At 42.7% G+C, this 14,260-nt stretch overlaps 1 protein-coding gene across 9 annotated transcripts in view; it reads left to right on the top strand.

Annotated features, from left to right (window-relative positions):
- Nucleotides 1–14,260, top strand: part of ATXN1 (ataxin 1) — a 533,931-nt gene that overhangs the window by 500,026 nt on the left and 19,645 nt on the right. For all 9 annotated transcript variants that reach the window (XM_043964845.1, XM_043964844.1, XM_043964839.1 and 6 more), the window contains one exon: nucleotides 7,590–9,645. In XM_043964845.1, the coding sequence (XP_043820780.1) occupies nucleotides 7,750–9,645 (1,896 nt within the window). In that variant the 5' untranslated portion in view covers nucleotides 7,590–7,749. The remainder of the gene's footprint in view (nucleotides 1–7,589; nucleotides 9,646–14,260) is intronic.

Genomic DNA, 14,260 nt, shown 5'->3' with positions numbered 1-14,260 from the left:
TATTTATATTTGAAAATGGTAATACACAATATACAACAAAAAACTAAATATTTTCCATACTGGCACCCTTGAGTAGAGTCATTGTGCCAAGCTGGTTGATTGGGTGGGTAACAAGGACAGAATTATCACTTTCATCCTTAGACACAAGTCCTCCAGGTAAGAGATAAGACTCATTAATTATGGGTTCCATAAAGAATGATTCTCGGGCAGCTAGGTAGAGCAGTGGCCCTGGGGTCAGGAGGACCCAAGTTCAAATATGACCTCAGACACTTAACAATTACTAGCTGTGTGACCCTGGGCAAGTCACTTAACCCCAATTGCCTCACCAAAAATAATAATAATAATAATAAATTAAGAATGATTCTCTTCCCTGCCTTTGGCCAGCACTGTGGATAAACAAAGGTTTTAGAGTACCAGGATAGTTAATCTGGCATGTAATTACCCATTAAAGCAGGGCATTCTTTGTGCATGTATTGAGCTAGGAAGGTCTTTATAGAAAGGCATTTCCAGCTTTTCTTGAAAACACAGATTCTGACCTCTGCTGAACAATTCAGTTGGGACCATTACATATCCAGATGGTGATTCCTTCAAGTGATTATTTTTCCGCCTTGAGCCTTTCCAGGAATTCTAGCATGGGCAGGCCGCCAGGGGACACTGGCTACCCAGACACTGTAGAGACATTCCATGTGTGCTGGCTTCTAGGGATATCAGAGCCCAGCTGCTGTCCTGAGCATCCCCTATGTCATCTCCTCTAATGCACAGACTTGCATGCCCACAGCCCCAGGTGCCTGCTCCAAAGCACACTACCCCATGCCCATGGACATGGAAGGACCTGAGTTTACCTCCTGGCTTTCATCTCTGTGATCTTGCATAAGTCACTCAAACTCTCTAGCTTTGATTTCCACCTCTTTGCACTGCAGATATTAATGCTTATGATATCTACCTCATTCTGTTTGTATGAGGAAAAGTACCTTATAAACCGTAAAATGCTCCTGAACTGAATTGTCATTAACAGTAATAATAATAACAGTGGATGCGGATTAATATCTAGTAGCTATTAAATATATCCAGGAATGTGAAAGAAATGGGGATGGAAACATAGGACAAGTCAAAAGATTTAGTAGAAGAACCACAGCAAGAGGCTAGTGGTACTGAAAAAGTACAGAAAAGTAAACTCTAATGGAGTTCTTAAGTTGGAAAAAACCTTCTGTTCTTGTTTCCTTCAGTAGAGAAATAGCTACATTGAGCTAGGAATTAAATTGATACTGTTATTTTTGGTTGATTTTAAAAGATATATGTGTATATACACACATATATAAACAGATAGATGATAGATAGATAGATAGATAGATAGATAGATAGATAGATAGATAGATAGATAGATAGATAGATAGATAGGTAGATAGGTAGATAGGTAGATAGGTAGATGATAGATGATAGTCCAATTACAGGTCCAATCCCTTTACCTAAAGTTTTCATATATGTGTGTGTGTGTGTGTGTTAAAATAAAATATATACTTTATATATTCAATAATTATATATATGCACATACATTTATATACATTTACATATATAATTTTCTTTAGGTAAAGGTATTGGACTTGTAACTTCACTGTTCTAGGAAACCCCCTTTAACCCAATACAAGTTGGCACCTTCTCTGCCTAGAACACTGAAAGGTTAAGTAACTTATTCAGGGTCATGCAGCCAGTATCAGTCAGACAAGACTTGGAATTCATTCTTACAGACTCTCAGGGCATCTCTCTAGCCACTACACCATGCTACCTTTGAACAACATTAATAATGATTTTAGGGGGCAGCTAGATGGCGCAGTGGTAAAGCACCGGCCCTGGATTCAGGAGTACCTGAGTTCAAATCCGGCCTCAGACACTTGACACTTACTAGCTGTGTGACCCTGGGCAAGTCACTTAACCCTCATTGCCCTGCAAAAATAAATAAATAAATAATGATTTTAAGGGGCAGCTAGGTGGTGCAGCGGATAGAGCACCGCCCCTGGAGTCAGGAGTACCTGAGTTCAAATCCGGACTCAGACACTTAACACTTATTAGCTGTGTGACCCTGGGCAAGTCACTTAACCCCAATTGCCTCACTAAAAAAAAAAAAAAGATTTAAAAAATATAAAAAGCTTTCAACAAGATCAGAAGAGGATATAAAAGCCAATAGAATATTTGATTACTATTTTTACTAAAGTTAATATATAATTTTAAAGGGGTAGGTATTGGAGTTGTGATTTCATTGATATAGCGAATTTCCTGGATTGGGGCACCTTCTCTGCAACTTACACTCTCAGAGAGTTGTCTGTAGTATTGAGAGGTGGTGATGATATTCTGGTTTAGCTACCTGTGTAATCTTAAGGAATTTATATAACTTTTCTGAGCTTCAGCTTCCTGATCTATAAAATAATGGGGGTGAATTAAATTACCTTTGAGGTCCTTTTCAGCCCTAGACTTATTATCCTATAATTGTTCAAAAAATTTTAGAAGTGAATTCATTGAAAACATAGATGACTTACTTATCAAATTTATGAATGATAAAAAGGTGGGTAGGATAACTAATATATTGCCTGATAAACTTGGGATCCAAAAAAGATCTTGACAGTCTAGGACTAATAAAGGCAGATCTGACCAAGTCAAATTAAATAAAGATAAGGTGTTGTTGTTGTTATTATTTTTAAATCAAACGACAAAAAAAAAAAAAAGGATGGGAATAGGTGTGGTTAAGCAATAGTCAATAAGAAAAGAGGTACAGTCTTAGTGTCATGTAAACAACTGCATAGAATGTCAGCCATCAAAGTTAATGGGGGGGGCGCGGCTAGGTGGCTAGGTGGCGCAGTGGATAAAGCACTGGCCCTGGATTCAGGAGTACCTGAGTTCAAATTCGGCCTCAGACATTTGACACTTACTAGCTGTGTGACCCTGGGTAAGTCACTTAACCCCCATTGCCCCGCAAAAAACAAAAAAACCAAAAACACAAATGGGAGGCAGCTAGGTGGTGCAGTGGATAAGGCACTGGCCCTGGATTCAGGAGGATCTGAGTTCAAATGTGGCCTCAGACTTTTTTTGTCTTTTTTGGTGAGGCAGTTGGGGTTAAGTGACTTGCCCAGGGTCACACAGCTAGTAAGAAGTGTTAAGTGTCAGAGGCCGGATTTGAACTCAGGTACTCCTGAATCCAGGGCTGGTGCCTTATACACTGCACCATCTAGCTGCCCCCGGCCTCAGACATTTGACACTAGCTGTGTTACCCTGGGCAAGTCACTTAACCCTCGTTGCCCCGCCCCCCAAAAAAGTTAATGGGGTCTTGGAGTACAAGTAACAGTAACTAACATTTGTAGAGCACCTTCGGGTTATTTCATTGTGAGTCTTACAACTACCCTATGTGACAGATATTATGATTATCTCTGTCATGAACAGGATGAAAGTGATATGCCCACAACTATACAGCTGTAAATATGAGACTGGATTTGAACCCTGGTATCTTCTTGCTTCAAAAGGCACAAATAGATAGACTGTACTTGACCAGGAAAATGGAATCAAAGGATGTCAGAGACATTAAGTGATCTGGTTTAAACCCCTTATTTTATAGAGGAGGAAACTGTAGCTTTTGACTTTGTCTACCCAACTCCTTTCTCCTTTCCCTTTTGGCTTCCATGACACTGCATTCTCTCGGTTTTGGACTCTGCTGCCTTTCTGACTCTTCCTTCTCATTCCTCCTCTGAAGTGTAGATATCCCCCAAACTCTGTTCTGGAACATCTTGTATCCTTTTTTTTTTTTGGTGGGGCAATGAGGATTAAGTGACTAGCCCAGGGTCACACAGCTAGTAAGTATCAAGTGTCTGAGGCCAGGTCCTCCTGATCTTGTATCCTTTTACTTCATTTTCTTTCCCTTGGTACTTTCATCAGCCCCCATAGATTCATTTATCATCTCTATACTTCTGATTTTTGCATGTGTCTTTCCTGCTCTAATCCATCTCCTGCACTCTAGCCCCACATGGACGATTGTCTGCTGGTCGTCTCTAACCTGAATGTCCTATCAACATTTCAGTTAGAACATGTCCAAAATGAAACTCATTATCCACCTTTCTAAACTCATTTCTCCAAGTTTCCCTATTTTTGATACATTACTCAGGTTGACAACTTTATAGTTTTCCTTAACACTTCATTTTCCCCCTCACATGATCCCAAAATGTCCAAATTGGTGCCAAGTCTTTTCACTTGTCAATTCTATCTCCACAACTTACCTTACATTCATCTCCTTCTTTCTATTTACATGACCATTACCTTAGTTTGGGTGCTCATATTCTCTGACTTGGATTATCAAAAAGAGTCTTTTAATTGGCCACTCTACTTCCATTCTCTCTCTTCATAAATTGATACACCGGCCAAAATTATATGCCAAATTATTATTCCTTAGACGGAAGTCTGACCCTCTCTTACTCCAGAAGATGCAGTGACTACTTATTGTCTGTAGGATAACATGCAGACCTGTCATCTTGGCATATAAAACCATCCATGGTCTGATCCTAGACTCTATTTCCAGACTTATTTAACATTACTCCTTTTTATGAATTCTGCATTCCAGCCAGGCTGGCCTCCTTACTATTTTCTGAGCTTGATGTTGTCTCTTCCCTCCATGCATTTGCATCGACTGTCACCTATGCCTGAAATGCACTCGATTCTCTCCTCCACCCCTTTGAATCTCTAGCTTGCATCAAGGCATCTTCTGTTCAAGCACCACCTCCTATGCAAAGCACTTTCTTTTTACCCCACGTGTAAGTGCTTGGACACTCCTCCATTTAGTATACATATATACATACACACACACACACACATAATATACATATACACATGTACATATACATGTATACACACACACATATATACATGTACATATATATGTATACACACACACACACACACACATATATATATGTCTAAATCTTATATCCCTCCAACAAAACGTAAACTCCTTGAGGGCAGAGACTATTTCGGTTTCATATTCGCATCCCAATACCTAGCACAGTCCCTCACACATAGTAGGCATTTAATAAATGTATATGGAATTGAACTGAATCTTATCGGCCTTTACTAGGTCAGTATTGCTGTCTAGCCAGCAGGGGGAGCATAGAACATTTAATTCTAGGACAGTCTTTTTAATGAGTACTTTTAGTTGGTATAGCTTGTGAGCTTGAGGTGGCATGGGATGGGACAGAGGAGTTGGGGGGTCAGAGAAACAGAACATATATGTATTTCCTTTGATAGATTTAAAAACAAAAAAAAAGTAATGATTAAAGCTTTCACAGCAAAGAATGAAGGGTAGTATCTCTTGAGCTTTTTAAAGTTAGATTTATAATTTAGATTTAATAAATGCATGTTGATGGATTTAATTGCAACATTAGTGTTTAAAATGCTGCAAAATTATCAAAAAATTAATGGTATTTGGAGTTAATCATGTCCTGAGCCTTATAGAACAATCTTGAGATAGCTATTTTATTCACACACCTTATAAGGGCATCAGTTGCCAAAATTTCTTTTCAGGCACAAATTAAAATACACTCTCTTATCATCTTAGATCTTCCACATCATCCTCAATTTCCAAAAATATCTATTCTATAAAGTGCCTCTCTGCCTTTCAAGCAGTGCTCTTATTGATTAAAAGTCCTTTAGTGTGAGATGTCACCTCGAGCATCGATCATGAAAATGAGTAAGGGAGTGGGGGAGGGAGGGATTTCCAAAGTCAGATTGTGCAATTTTGCTTCTTACATTAAGTAGAATAAAAACCTTTGGGTTTTTTATTTTAATCTTTATATTGACAGTCCCTAGCACAGTACTTTGCATATAGCAAGGGTTTAATGCACAGTTATTTCATTGAATCTGCCCTTGAAAGAATTTGGACAAGGAAGGCTAAATCCTAACCAAAAAAGAAAAACTGACAACCAGGAACAGACAATTATGTGACTTTGGAGGGGAGGATGTTAGGGGAAGGGGAATGTAGTCCTGTGTAAGGGAAGAGGTGGGTGGGAGCAGAAGACGACATCATTTGCTCCTGCACGGAAGCAGTGTTGAACACTGTGACTCTCTTAACTGAGAAAGGATGAAATAATTGTTGTTGTTTTTAAGCCAGGTTAAAAAAAAAAAAGAGAGAGTCAGGATGAGCCGATGCCCACAGCAAGTTTTAGCTAAGACCACTTTAAATTGCAAAGCTTCGGTTCCTATTGCTTCTCCAGCCCTGTGGCACCAATTACTAACTTGAGCCGTTGTTTCCTGTAGAAGTTAAATTCAATCTGCTTCTTGTTATCCTGCTTCTTATTGGTTTGCTAAACGTTCTGCCCTTGCCCAGGTGCAAATCTGTTTGTTACACGAAATAGCTGAGCTGAGTCGTGGTGACTCACGGTTCAGTGGTTACTAAGAAACAGAAATAAGATCCAGTAAAGAACTAGCTCTGGGCTCACTATCCTGGTGCCTTCATAGTTTTTAAGCATGCAGGTACAGTTTATCTGAAGGAGGTTTCCTTCCTTTTGCATTTTGTCGCTTGAGTTGATTCTGTGTGGACATTTTTACAGATATTAAGGTAGAGGAGAAGGAGGAGAAAGGGAAGAAAAGCAATAGCCAGTAAGCAAGCCCTCCCAAGAAAGCTTTAAAACCACCAACCCTGGGGCAGCTAGGTGGCGCAGTGGATAGAGCACCGGCCCTGGAGTCAGGAGTACCTGAGTTCAAATCTGGCCTCAGACACTTAACACTTACTAGCTGTGTGACCCTGGGCAAGTCACCTAACCCCAATTGCCTCATCAAAAAAACAAAAAAAAACCCTACCAACCCTGTTACGTAAAGAAGTAAAATTAAAAAACAGGCCTCGTCAACTTGCAGCAATCATTTTGCTCATTGGTAATGAATTGCAACACTACTTAGGCTGAAAAATTAGAATCATTTGTGTCTCCCTATCCTGAATTTCAGGGAGGGGTGTTGTAGGTGTGTGTTTGTATGAACTAGGGGAATCTAACTAATGAATGCTTAACATGGACACTGGGAGATGAAAAGAATGCAGAAGTAATCCTTTGAGACTGTTATGAGCAATCTCATTCCTAGAACATGTATCTTTGGGAAGTTCATATAGTTGCCCTGAACTTAGAACACCCTTCCTGTGGATTTTGTTTAGTCATCAAGGAGGATGCAGAGGGTAAGGTGTGTGTTCAGGACAGGGGAAAGAGGTGAGGTGAATACTTCTGAAGAGAGAGTATATTGAATGCAGTGTCTCCCAAAGCACAAAGACTGGGAAAGAGGCAGAGGCATGGGGAAATAGAATTATAAGGAGAAGTTGTTTTAACTACAGTGAAATTATAGCTAGTAGAGGTTCTGATTTGCTTAATGATTTTCATGACGTGTTAACTGGCATGGCCAGTGTTGTCTCTCCTCTTATGTTATGGTTATAAATAGGATCTTGGCTATCCTATTAATAACCAAAGAGCTCTTCTTAATTTTGTTCAGGATTCCCCACCCCACCTCCAGGACTGATATTGTAATTTCCTCTCCCTCCTTCCTTCCCCTCTGCCTCACTGCCCCCTTTCTTTTTCCAGAGTCCAGAGCAGCTGTTGGAAGATTGTGCTCACGGGGAGATGATTCCTCATGAAGTCTCTGGATCCCCTTCAGAAATCAAATGCGACTTTCCATTTACCAGACTGAAACCAGAACTAGCCAGACAGTGAAGCGATCACAGTGGAGGGGGGACGGCGAAAAATGAAATCCAACCAAGAACGGAGCAACGAATGCTTGCCTCCCAAAAAACGTGAGATTCCTGCCACTAGCCGGCCATCGGAGGATAAGCCAGTGGTCGTGCCCAACGACAACCACCGGGCCGAGAGCTTATCATGGCTCCCCAGCACTCAGAGTGGACAAGGAAACATGGGCGGGAGGCCCGGGCCTGGGGGGACCTCAACAACAGAGCTCGGTTTACAGCAGGGAATAGGTTTACACAAATCACTGTCCGCAGGGATGGACTATTCTCCACCCAGTGCCCCCAGGTCTGTTCCAGCCACTACCACGCTCCCTGCGGTGTACCCTCCTCCGCAGTCAGGGACCCCTGTGTCCCCCGTGCAGTACACACACTTGCCGCACACTTTCCAGTTCATCGGGTCCTCCCAGTATAGTGGGCCCTATGCAGGCTTCATCCCCTCCCAGCTGATCTCCCCTCCAGCCAATCCTGCCACCAGTGGAGTGGCCTCTGCTGCTGTGGCCACCACTCCATCACAGCGCTCCCAACTGGAGGCCTATTCCACTCTGCTAGCCAACATGGGCAGCTTGAGCCAGCAGCCAGGGCACAAGGTTGAGCAGCAACAGCATATGATGAGGACTCCAGGGCTTATTACAGCAGGGTCCCCACCACCCACACAGCAGAACCAATATGTCCATATTTCCAGCTCTCCCCAAAGTGCTGGGCGTACCATGTCCCCTCCAGCCATCCCGGTCCATCTGCATCCTCATCAGACAATGATCCCCCACACACTTACCCTGGGGCCTTCCTCCCAGGTGGTGGTGCAATACACAGACTCTGGGGGTCATTTTGTGCCACGGGAATCCACTAAGAAGGCCGAGAGCAGCAGGCTACAGCAGGCCATACAGGCCAAGGAGATGCTGAATGGTGAGATGGAAAAGAGCCGGAGATATGGTGTCCCCTCTTCTGCAGACCTGGGCCTCGTGAAGGCAAGTGGGAAGACAGCCTCTCACCACTATGAAACCAGACACGTCGTGGTCCACTCAAGCCCCGCTGACTATAGCACCCGCGACTCATCAGGGGCTCGGGCCTCCGTGATGGTCCTACCCAATAGCAACACACCCACCACAGACATGGAAGTCCAGCAGGTCACACACCGAGAGGCCTCCCCATCTACCCTCAATGACAAAAGCAGCCTCCACTTAGGGAAGCCCAGCCACCGGTCTTATGCTCTGTCCCCACAGCAGGCTCTGGGCCCTGAGGGCGTGAAGGCCGCCGTGGCCACACTCTCACCACACACTGTCATCCAGACCACCCACAGTGCTTCGGACCCCCTCCCCGTTGGACTTCCAGCCACGGCCTTCTATGCAGGGACTCAGCCGCCCGTCATCGGCTACCTGAGCAGCCAACAGCAAGCAATCAGTTACGCCGGCAACCTGCCGCAGCATCTGGTGATCCCTGGGACCCAGCCTCTGCTCATCCCCGTGGGCGGCGCCGACATGGAGCCGTCTGGGGTGGCCCCTGCGATCGTCACTTCATCTCCACAGTTTGCAGCAGTGCCTCATACATTTGTCACTACCACCATTCCCAAGAGCGAGAATTTCAGTGCAGAGTCCCTGGCCACTCAGGCAGCCTACCCAGCCATGGTGCAGGCCCAGATTCATCTCCCTGTGGTCCAGTCCATTGCATCTTCCGCAGCTGTTCCCCCAACACTGCCCCCTTACTTCATGAAAGGGTCAATCATCCAGTTGGCCAATGGAGAGCTGAAGAAAGTGGAAGACTTGAAAACAGAAGATTTCATCCAGAGTGCTGAGATTAGCAATGACCTGAAAATAGACTCCAGCACCGTAGAGAGGATCGAAGACAGCCCCAGCCCAGGCATTGCAGTCATCCAGTTTGCAGTGGGAGAACACCGAGCACAGGTAATGTTCACCCCAGACCTCCCTCCCTCACAAATATTGGCAGTCACAAACCCACTTCAGATGTTCTCCTGTTTGTTTTTTTTTCTTACAAGATGGATGGACTCAGTCAAAGTGGGGAGAGAGTGTCTTCTCATTTTGTGCTTGAGAATAAGGCCCATGTAAGGGCCTGCCTTATCCAAGCCTAAATAACTGATCTATTTTCCCTATTTCAAGAGGAAAAGAAACAATAGCTAATACAGGGTGGTGAAGTGAAACTTGGACTGGATTTGGGGTCAAGGGTCAAATCCTTGCTCTGACTTTTATTACCAGTTTGACCTCGAGTAAGTTTCTCTGAGGGGTAAGTTTCCTCATCTGTAAAATGATCATTTGGACTACAAGACCCCTAAAGTCCCTTCTGTCTCTAAATCAGTGATTTCTGGTCAGGCTATGATCACGTGAAGGTCAACAAGTCCCTGTATCCCACTGCTACTCAGAGAAACCGGAATTACCGTGAGTGATCTCCTTGGCTGTAGGAATTAGGAACTCTAAGAACAAGAGGACAGCTAAAATTAAGACAAACCATTCATCCAGAGTGTATCCTTCCCTTCCTGGTTTCCACACATTCCTTCCCTCTTTCCCATCTATCCTCTAAATCCTTTGAAATCATTTATTTCCATAGCTCATTTGGAATGAACAGCAACGGCCTTTGTTCAGAATGCTCTAAATCAGTTGTTAGGACAAATGGGTTTGATTTGGCCAGGGCTTTGAATTTCCATGACTAGAAATCAAAGAATCTTCTTGGAATGTTTCCATTGAATACTCTGGAGGCACCAAAATGGTACAGAATCCCATTCAGCTTTTAAGGTGAAAGTGAATTAAAAAGAGTAGAGTTAATATGTTGAAAAGTCAGGGCTTCTACATTGTGCTGGGTTTGAATTGGTATGTGGATGTGTGTTTTTTAAAGGAAAAAAAAATCAAGATTGGGATGGGAGGGATGATTGTTTCACGATATGTTTTCCAGAAGTGTTACATGGATGACCCAAAGTGGTGGCCTTATGTTTTTAGGGGATAACCCATCTATTGCTGAGTATTTCAATTCCCAGATTTAACCATCCCAAATCTCCTGTCTCTGTTACAAACTTCTTTCTGCATGATGCCTGGAATGATATTGTTGTTGTTGACTTGTGTCTGATTCTTCATGAACCCATTTTGGAGTTTTCTTGGCAAAGATACTGGAATTGTTTGTCATTTCCTTCTCCAGCTCATTTTATAGATGAGGAAACTGAAGCAAATATGGTAAAGTGATTTGCCCAGGGTCACACAACTAGTAAGTGTCTGAGGCCAGATTTGAGTCTTCCTGAATCCAGGCCCAGTGCTCTATCTACTGTGCCACCTAGCTGGCCCTGCCTATAATAATACCCAGGAAGATTTTGAAAACTTCAGATCTTTTAAAAAATGGCAAAGACCACATTTTAATTATTTTTCTTTTAAAAACAATAAACAAACATTAATTTCTCCAGAATTTAATATCTTGCTCCATTTTATTACTTTCCTCCTCTTGAGGGGTTAAAAAAGTTTTAAAAAGATGACAGTGTAGCAATAGTAGCACTTAATAGGCTACCTCTTGGTTCACTGTCTGAGCTAAACCTGTAGAGTAAACACATAGATCTCTTTTAAATGGAGATTGAATTGGATTTTTCCTGGCATTTTTAATTCAATTTTTAAAAAAATCTTAGAGTTCCAAGAACTGTGATCCTATCTCTGGGGAACTCCTAAGGTAGAAACTCTCTCCAATTCCTATTAGCAACTTGTCTGTGACTTGGCATCTTAGAGAGTTGCCTGGTGGGGGGAGCACTCAGAAGTGAACTTGCCTAGGGTCACTCAGCTGGTCTATGTAAGAGGCAGGACATGGATCCCTGTCTTCTTGCCCCTGTGGCCCAGTCTCTATCACTATGGTTTTAGCATTAGTGACTTTGGAAAGGAAATCCTTCTTAAAATGTGTTACTTGACAGTATTCCTTTAAGAGGCAGAAGAAGGGGGAGCAGTATTAGTTACTTGGTGTTTACACTCTAAATCCCCAATGGCATCAGTAGAATGCAGACTATGTAACCTTCACATTCCTCTTCAGGCTTCACAATCCACTAGGCAGCTCTTAGTGAGGAAATGTCTATTTGTATTTTTTCCTATTCAGTACTCTTCAAAATGAGAATGTAAAAGACAGAGAAACCAGCTTCCACATGTAGTCATATCCTTGCTCTCATTTCTCTCCTTGCAGCCAGACCACTAGTCATTCAGCAGAGGTGCAAATTAGTAGGTAGGCTTTGTGTTGAATCTTGTTCACAGATCTGTCAGCACAGCATCCCCCCCCCAACCCTGTGTTGTCACAGTGCATGCTGGGAAAATCTTCTACATAGAAGGCAAGAACATGATGTGCACTTCTAAAAGGGGTGTCTTGGATTTCATGCGGTAAGAACAGAACTGCAAGGCATCAACTCCACAAACGATTTGTCACCTTCCTGAGAGCCATATCAGAATCAGGCTTACATCATCACAGCTAAAATACTTCACCAGCTGTGTTTCTCACAAGGGATGGTTCCCGAGTCCACAGAGAAAGTCACATAGAAGTATGACTAATCTGTGGGCTTAATTTAGCTTCTATGCTGTGGGAGTCCCTGTCCAGCTCTGTGGTGTCCCTTTGGTGTGGATTTTCTTCCCCTGGCCGGAGGAATCCATTTCATCTCTGTGGGTAAAACAATAGACGATGCCTCCGACCACAGGACATTATTTAGGTTAATTATCAGAATTACAATGTTTTGTTGCATTTGGCTTTTTGTGGGGATGAGGGGAAGAAGTGGTCAAAAATGAATAGAATTATAATCATATGCCTAAATCCTCAAATAAAAGGAAAAGTTCCAAAATTTTTATCTTCACAATTCCTAACTTTATTATTCTATGCATCTTTATTTTTCATTTTAAGGTGCAGAATAATTGTTGCGCTTCTGTCCATTACATCTTTCCCATGTTCTTTAGCTCATTGATTACCAAAGCAGGGTTTGGCACTGACCTATAAGTTGACAGATGTGGGCTCTAGTCTCAGCTTACTAGCATTGTGAATTTGGACAAGTCAATACAATTCTATGAGCCTTATCTTTCTTTAGTTTATATTTTCATTTCAATCCAACAGATGGATTGATCAGTTGCAATCTCTCCACTGGGAGATAGACAATTTGAATGAGCTTTCATTCTCATGGGATTTAAAACCTCATAGGGAGATATGACACATACACAAATAATTTTAACATAAAATGACATCTTTTTGTGTGCATCAATAAGAGAAGTGTACAAGCTATCTAGAACCCATGGGGGAAAGGTCATTACTAACATGTGGCATCAGAGTAGGTATGAAGCACTGTGGAGATGGTAGATCAGGCACCTCCAGGATCAAATCCTTTGCAGAAGTGCTAGACCCAGTCCCTCTAAACTCTAGCTCTCTGTACTTCAGTTCCTGTCCTTGTAATTTTTTCCAACATTGACCATCACCAACAATAACCTTAGGGGGAAAATGGGCAACTGCCATTGTCCTGACTTCATGTTAGAATATGGTAGCAAAAAACAAAAAACAAAAAAAAGAATATAGTAGCAAGGTGGTGCAGTAGATAAAGTGTCTGGCCTGGAGTCAGGAAGACTCATCTTCCTGAGTTCAAATCTGGCCTTGGACACTTACTAGCTGTGTGACCCTGGGAAAGTCACTTAACCCAATTTGCCTCAGTTTCCTCATCTGTAAAATGAGTTGGAGAAGGAAATGGCAAAGTACTCCTGTATCTCTGCCAAGAAAAATCCAAATGGGGTCACGAAGACTCAGACAAGACTGAAATGACTGAACACCAACGTGTTAGATTAGCCCAAAGCAGGGGAAACCAATCCCATCCTGTATAAAAATATGGGCATGTTTTATTTTTAAGGAGACAAGTTTTTAATTATTGCTGTGGAGAGATGCTATAAAATGTTGTCTCCAGCTGAAGTTCCAAACACTGCAGTATAGCAAAACAATAACAACAACGAAAAAAAACCCAAACAGAAAAACAAAAACCTTCACTCATTCACCACAATCTGAGGTTTCACCATTCCCAGCACATTATTCCTCCAAGCACACAATTCCTTCTCCTTTTGCAAGCTTTGTTGTTTCTCCCTGTCTGTTATTCTTCAGAACAGAAGGAGAAACAAAAGAAAGTTTTCATCATTGCCCACTGCTTTCCATTGCAGGCACTCACTCGCCTTTTCTATAGTCATTATGCATTCCCTAATCATCCTGCTCAAAGGGTCAGGGCACACTCTTCCTAGAATGATGAGCAATCAGTGGCACGAGCCACCCACCCCTCAGAGCCAGCAGGTCTGTGGCTGTGAGGCCTTTTGTGGTGGCTGGGCGATCCAGTGTGCTGGCAGACAGAACCTGTTTCCCTTGTGAATCATTGCCTACCGTGATGCCCCTAATGCACAGATCTGTGTTGTATAGCAGCCTGCATCCCTTGGGCTGGAGGATTCTCAGCTGAAACAGCTGCAACCTGGAAAAGAAGGGGTAAGCATCAAAGAGTGGCTTCTTCCACAGTGGGTAAGGTCGACCCAGAGGGTGGGGAAA

This window comes from Dromiciops gliroides, chromosome 1 (genome assembly GCF_019393635.1).
Source record: "Dromiciops gliroides isolate mDroGli1 chromosome 1, mDroGli1.pri, whole genome shotgun sequence".
In the NCBI taxonomy this organism is placed as follows: Eukaryota; Metazoa; Chordata; class Mammalia; order Microbiotheria; family Microbiotheriidae; genus Dromiciops; species Dromiciops gliroides.
This window is presented reverse-complemented; position numbering and strand designations above follow the sequence as displayed.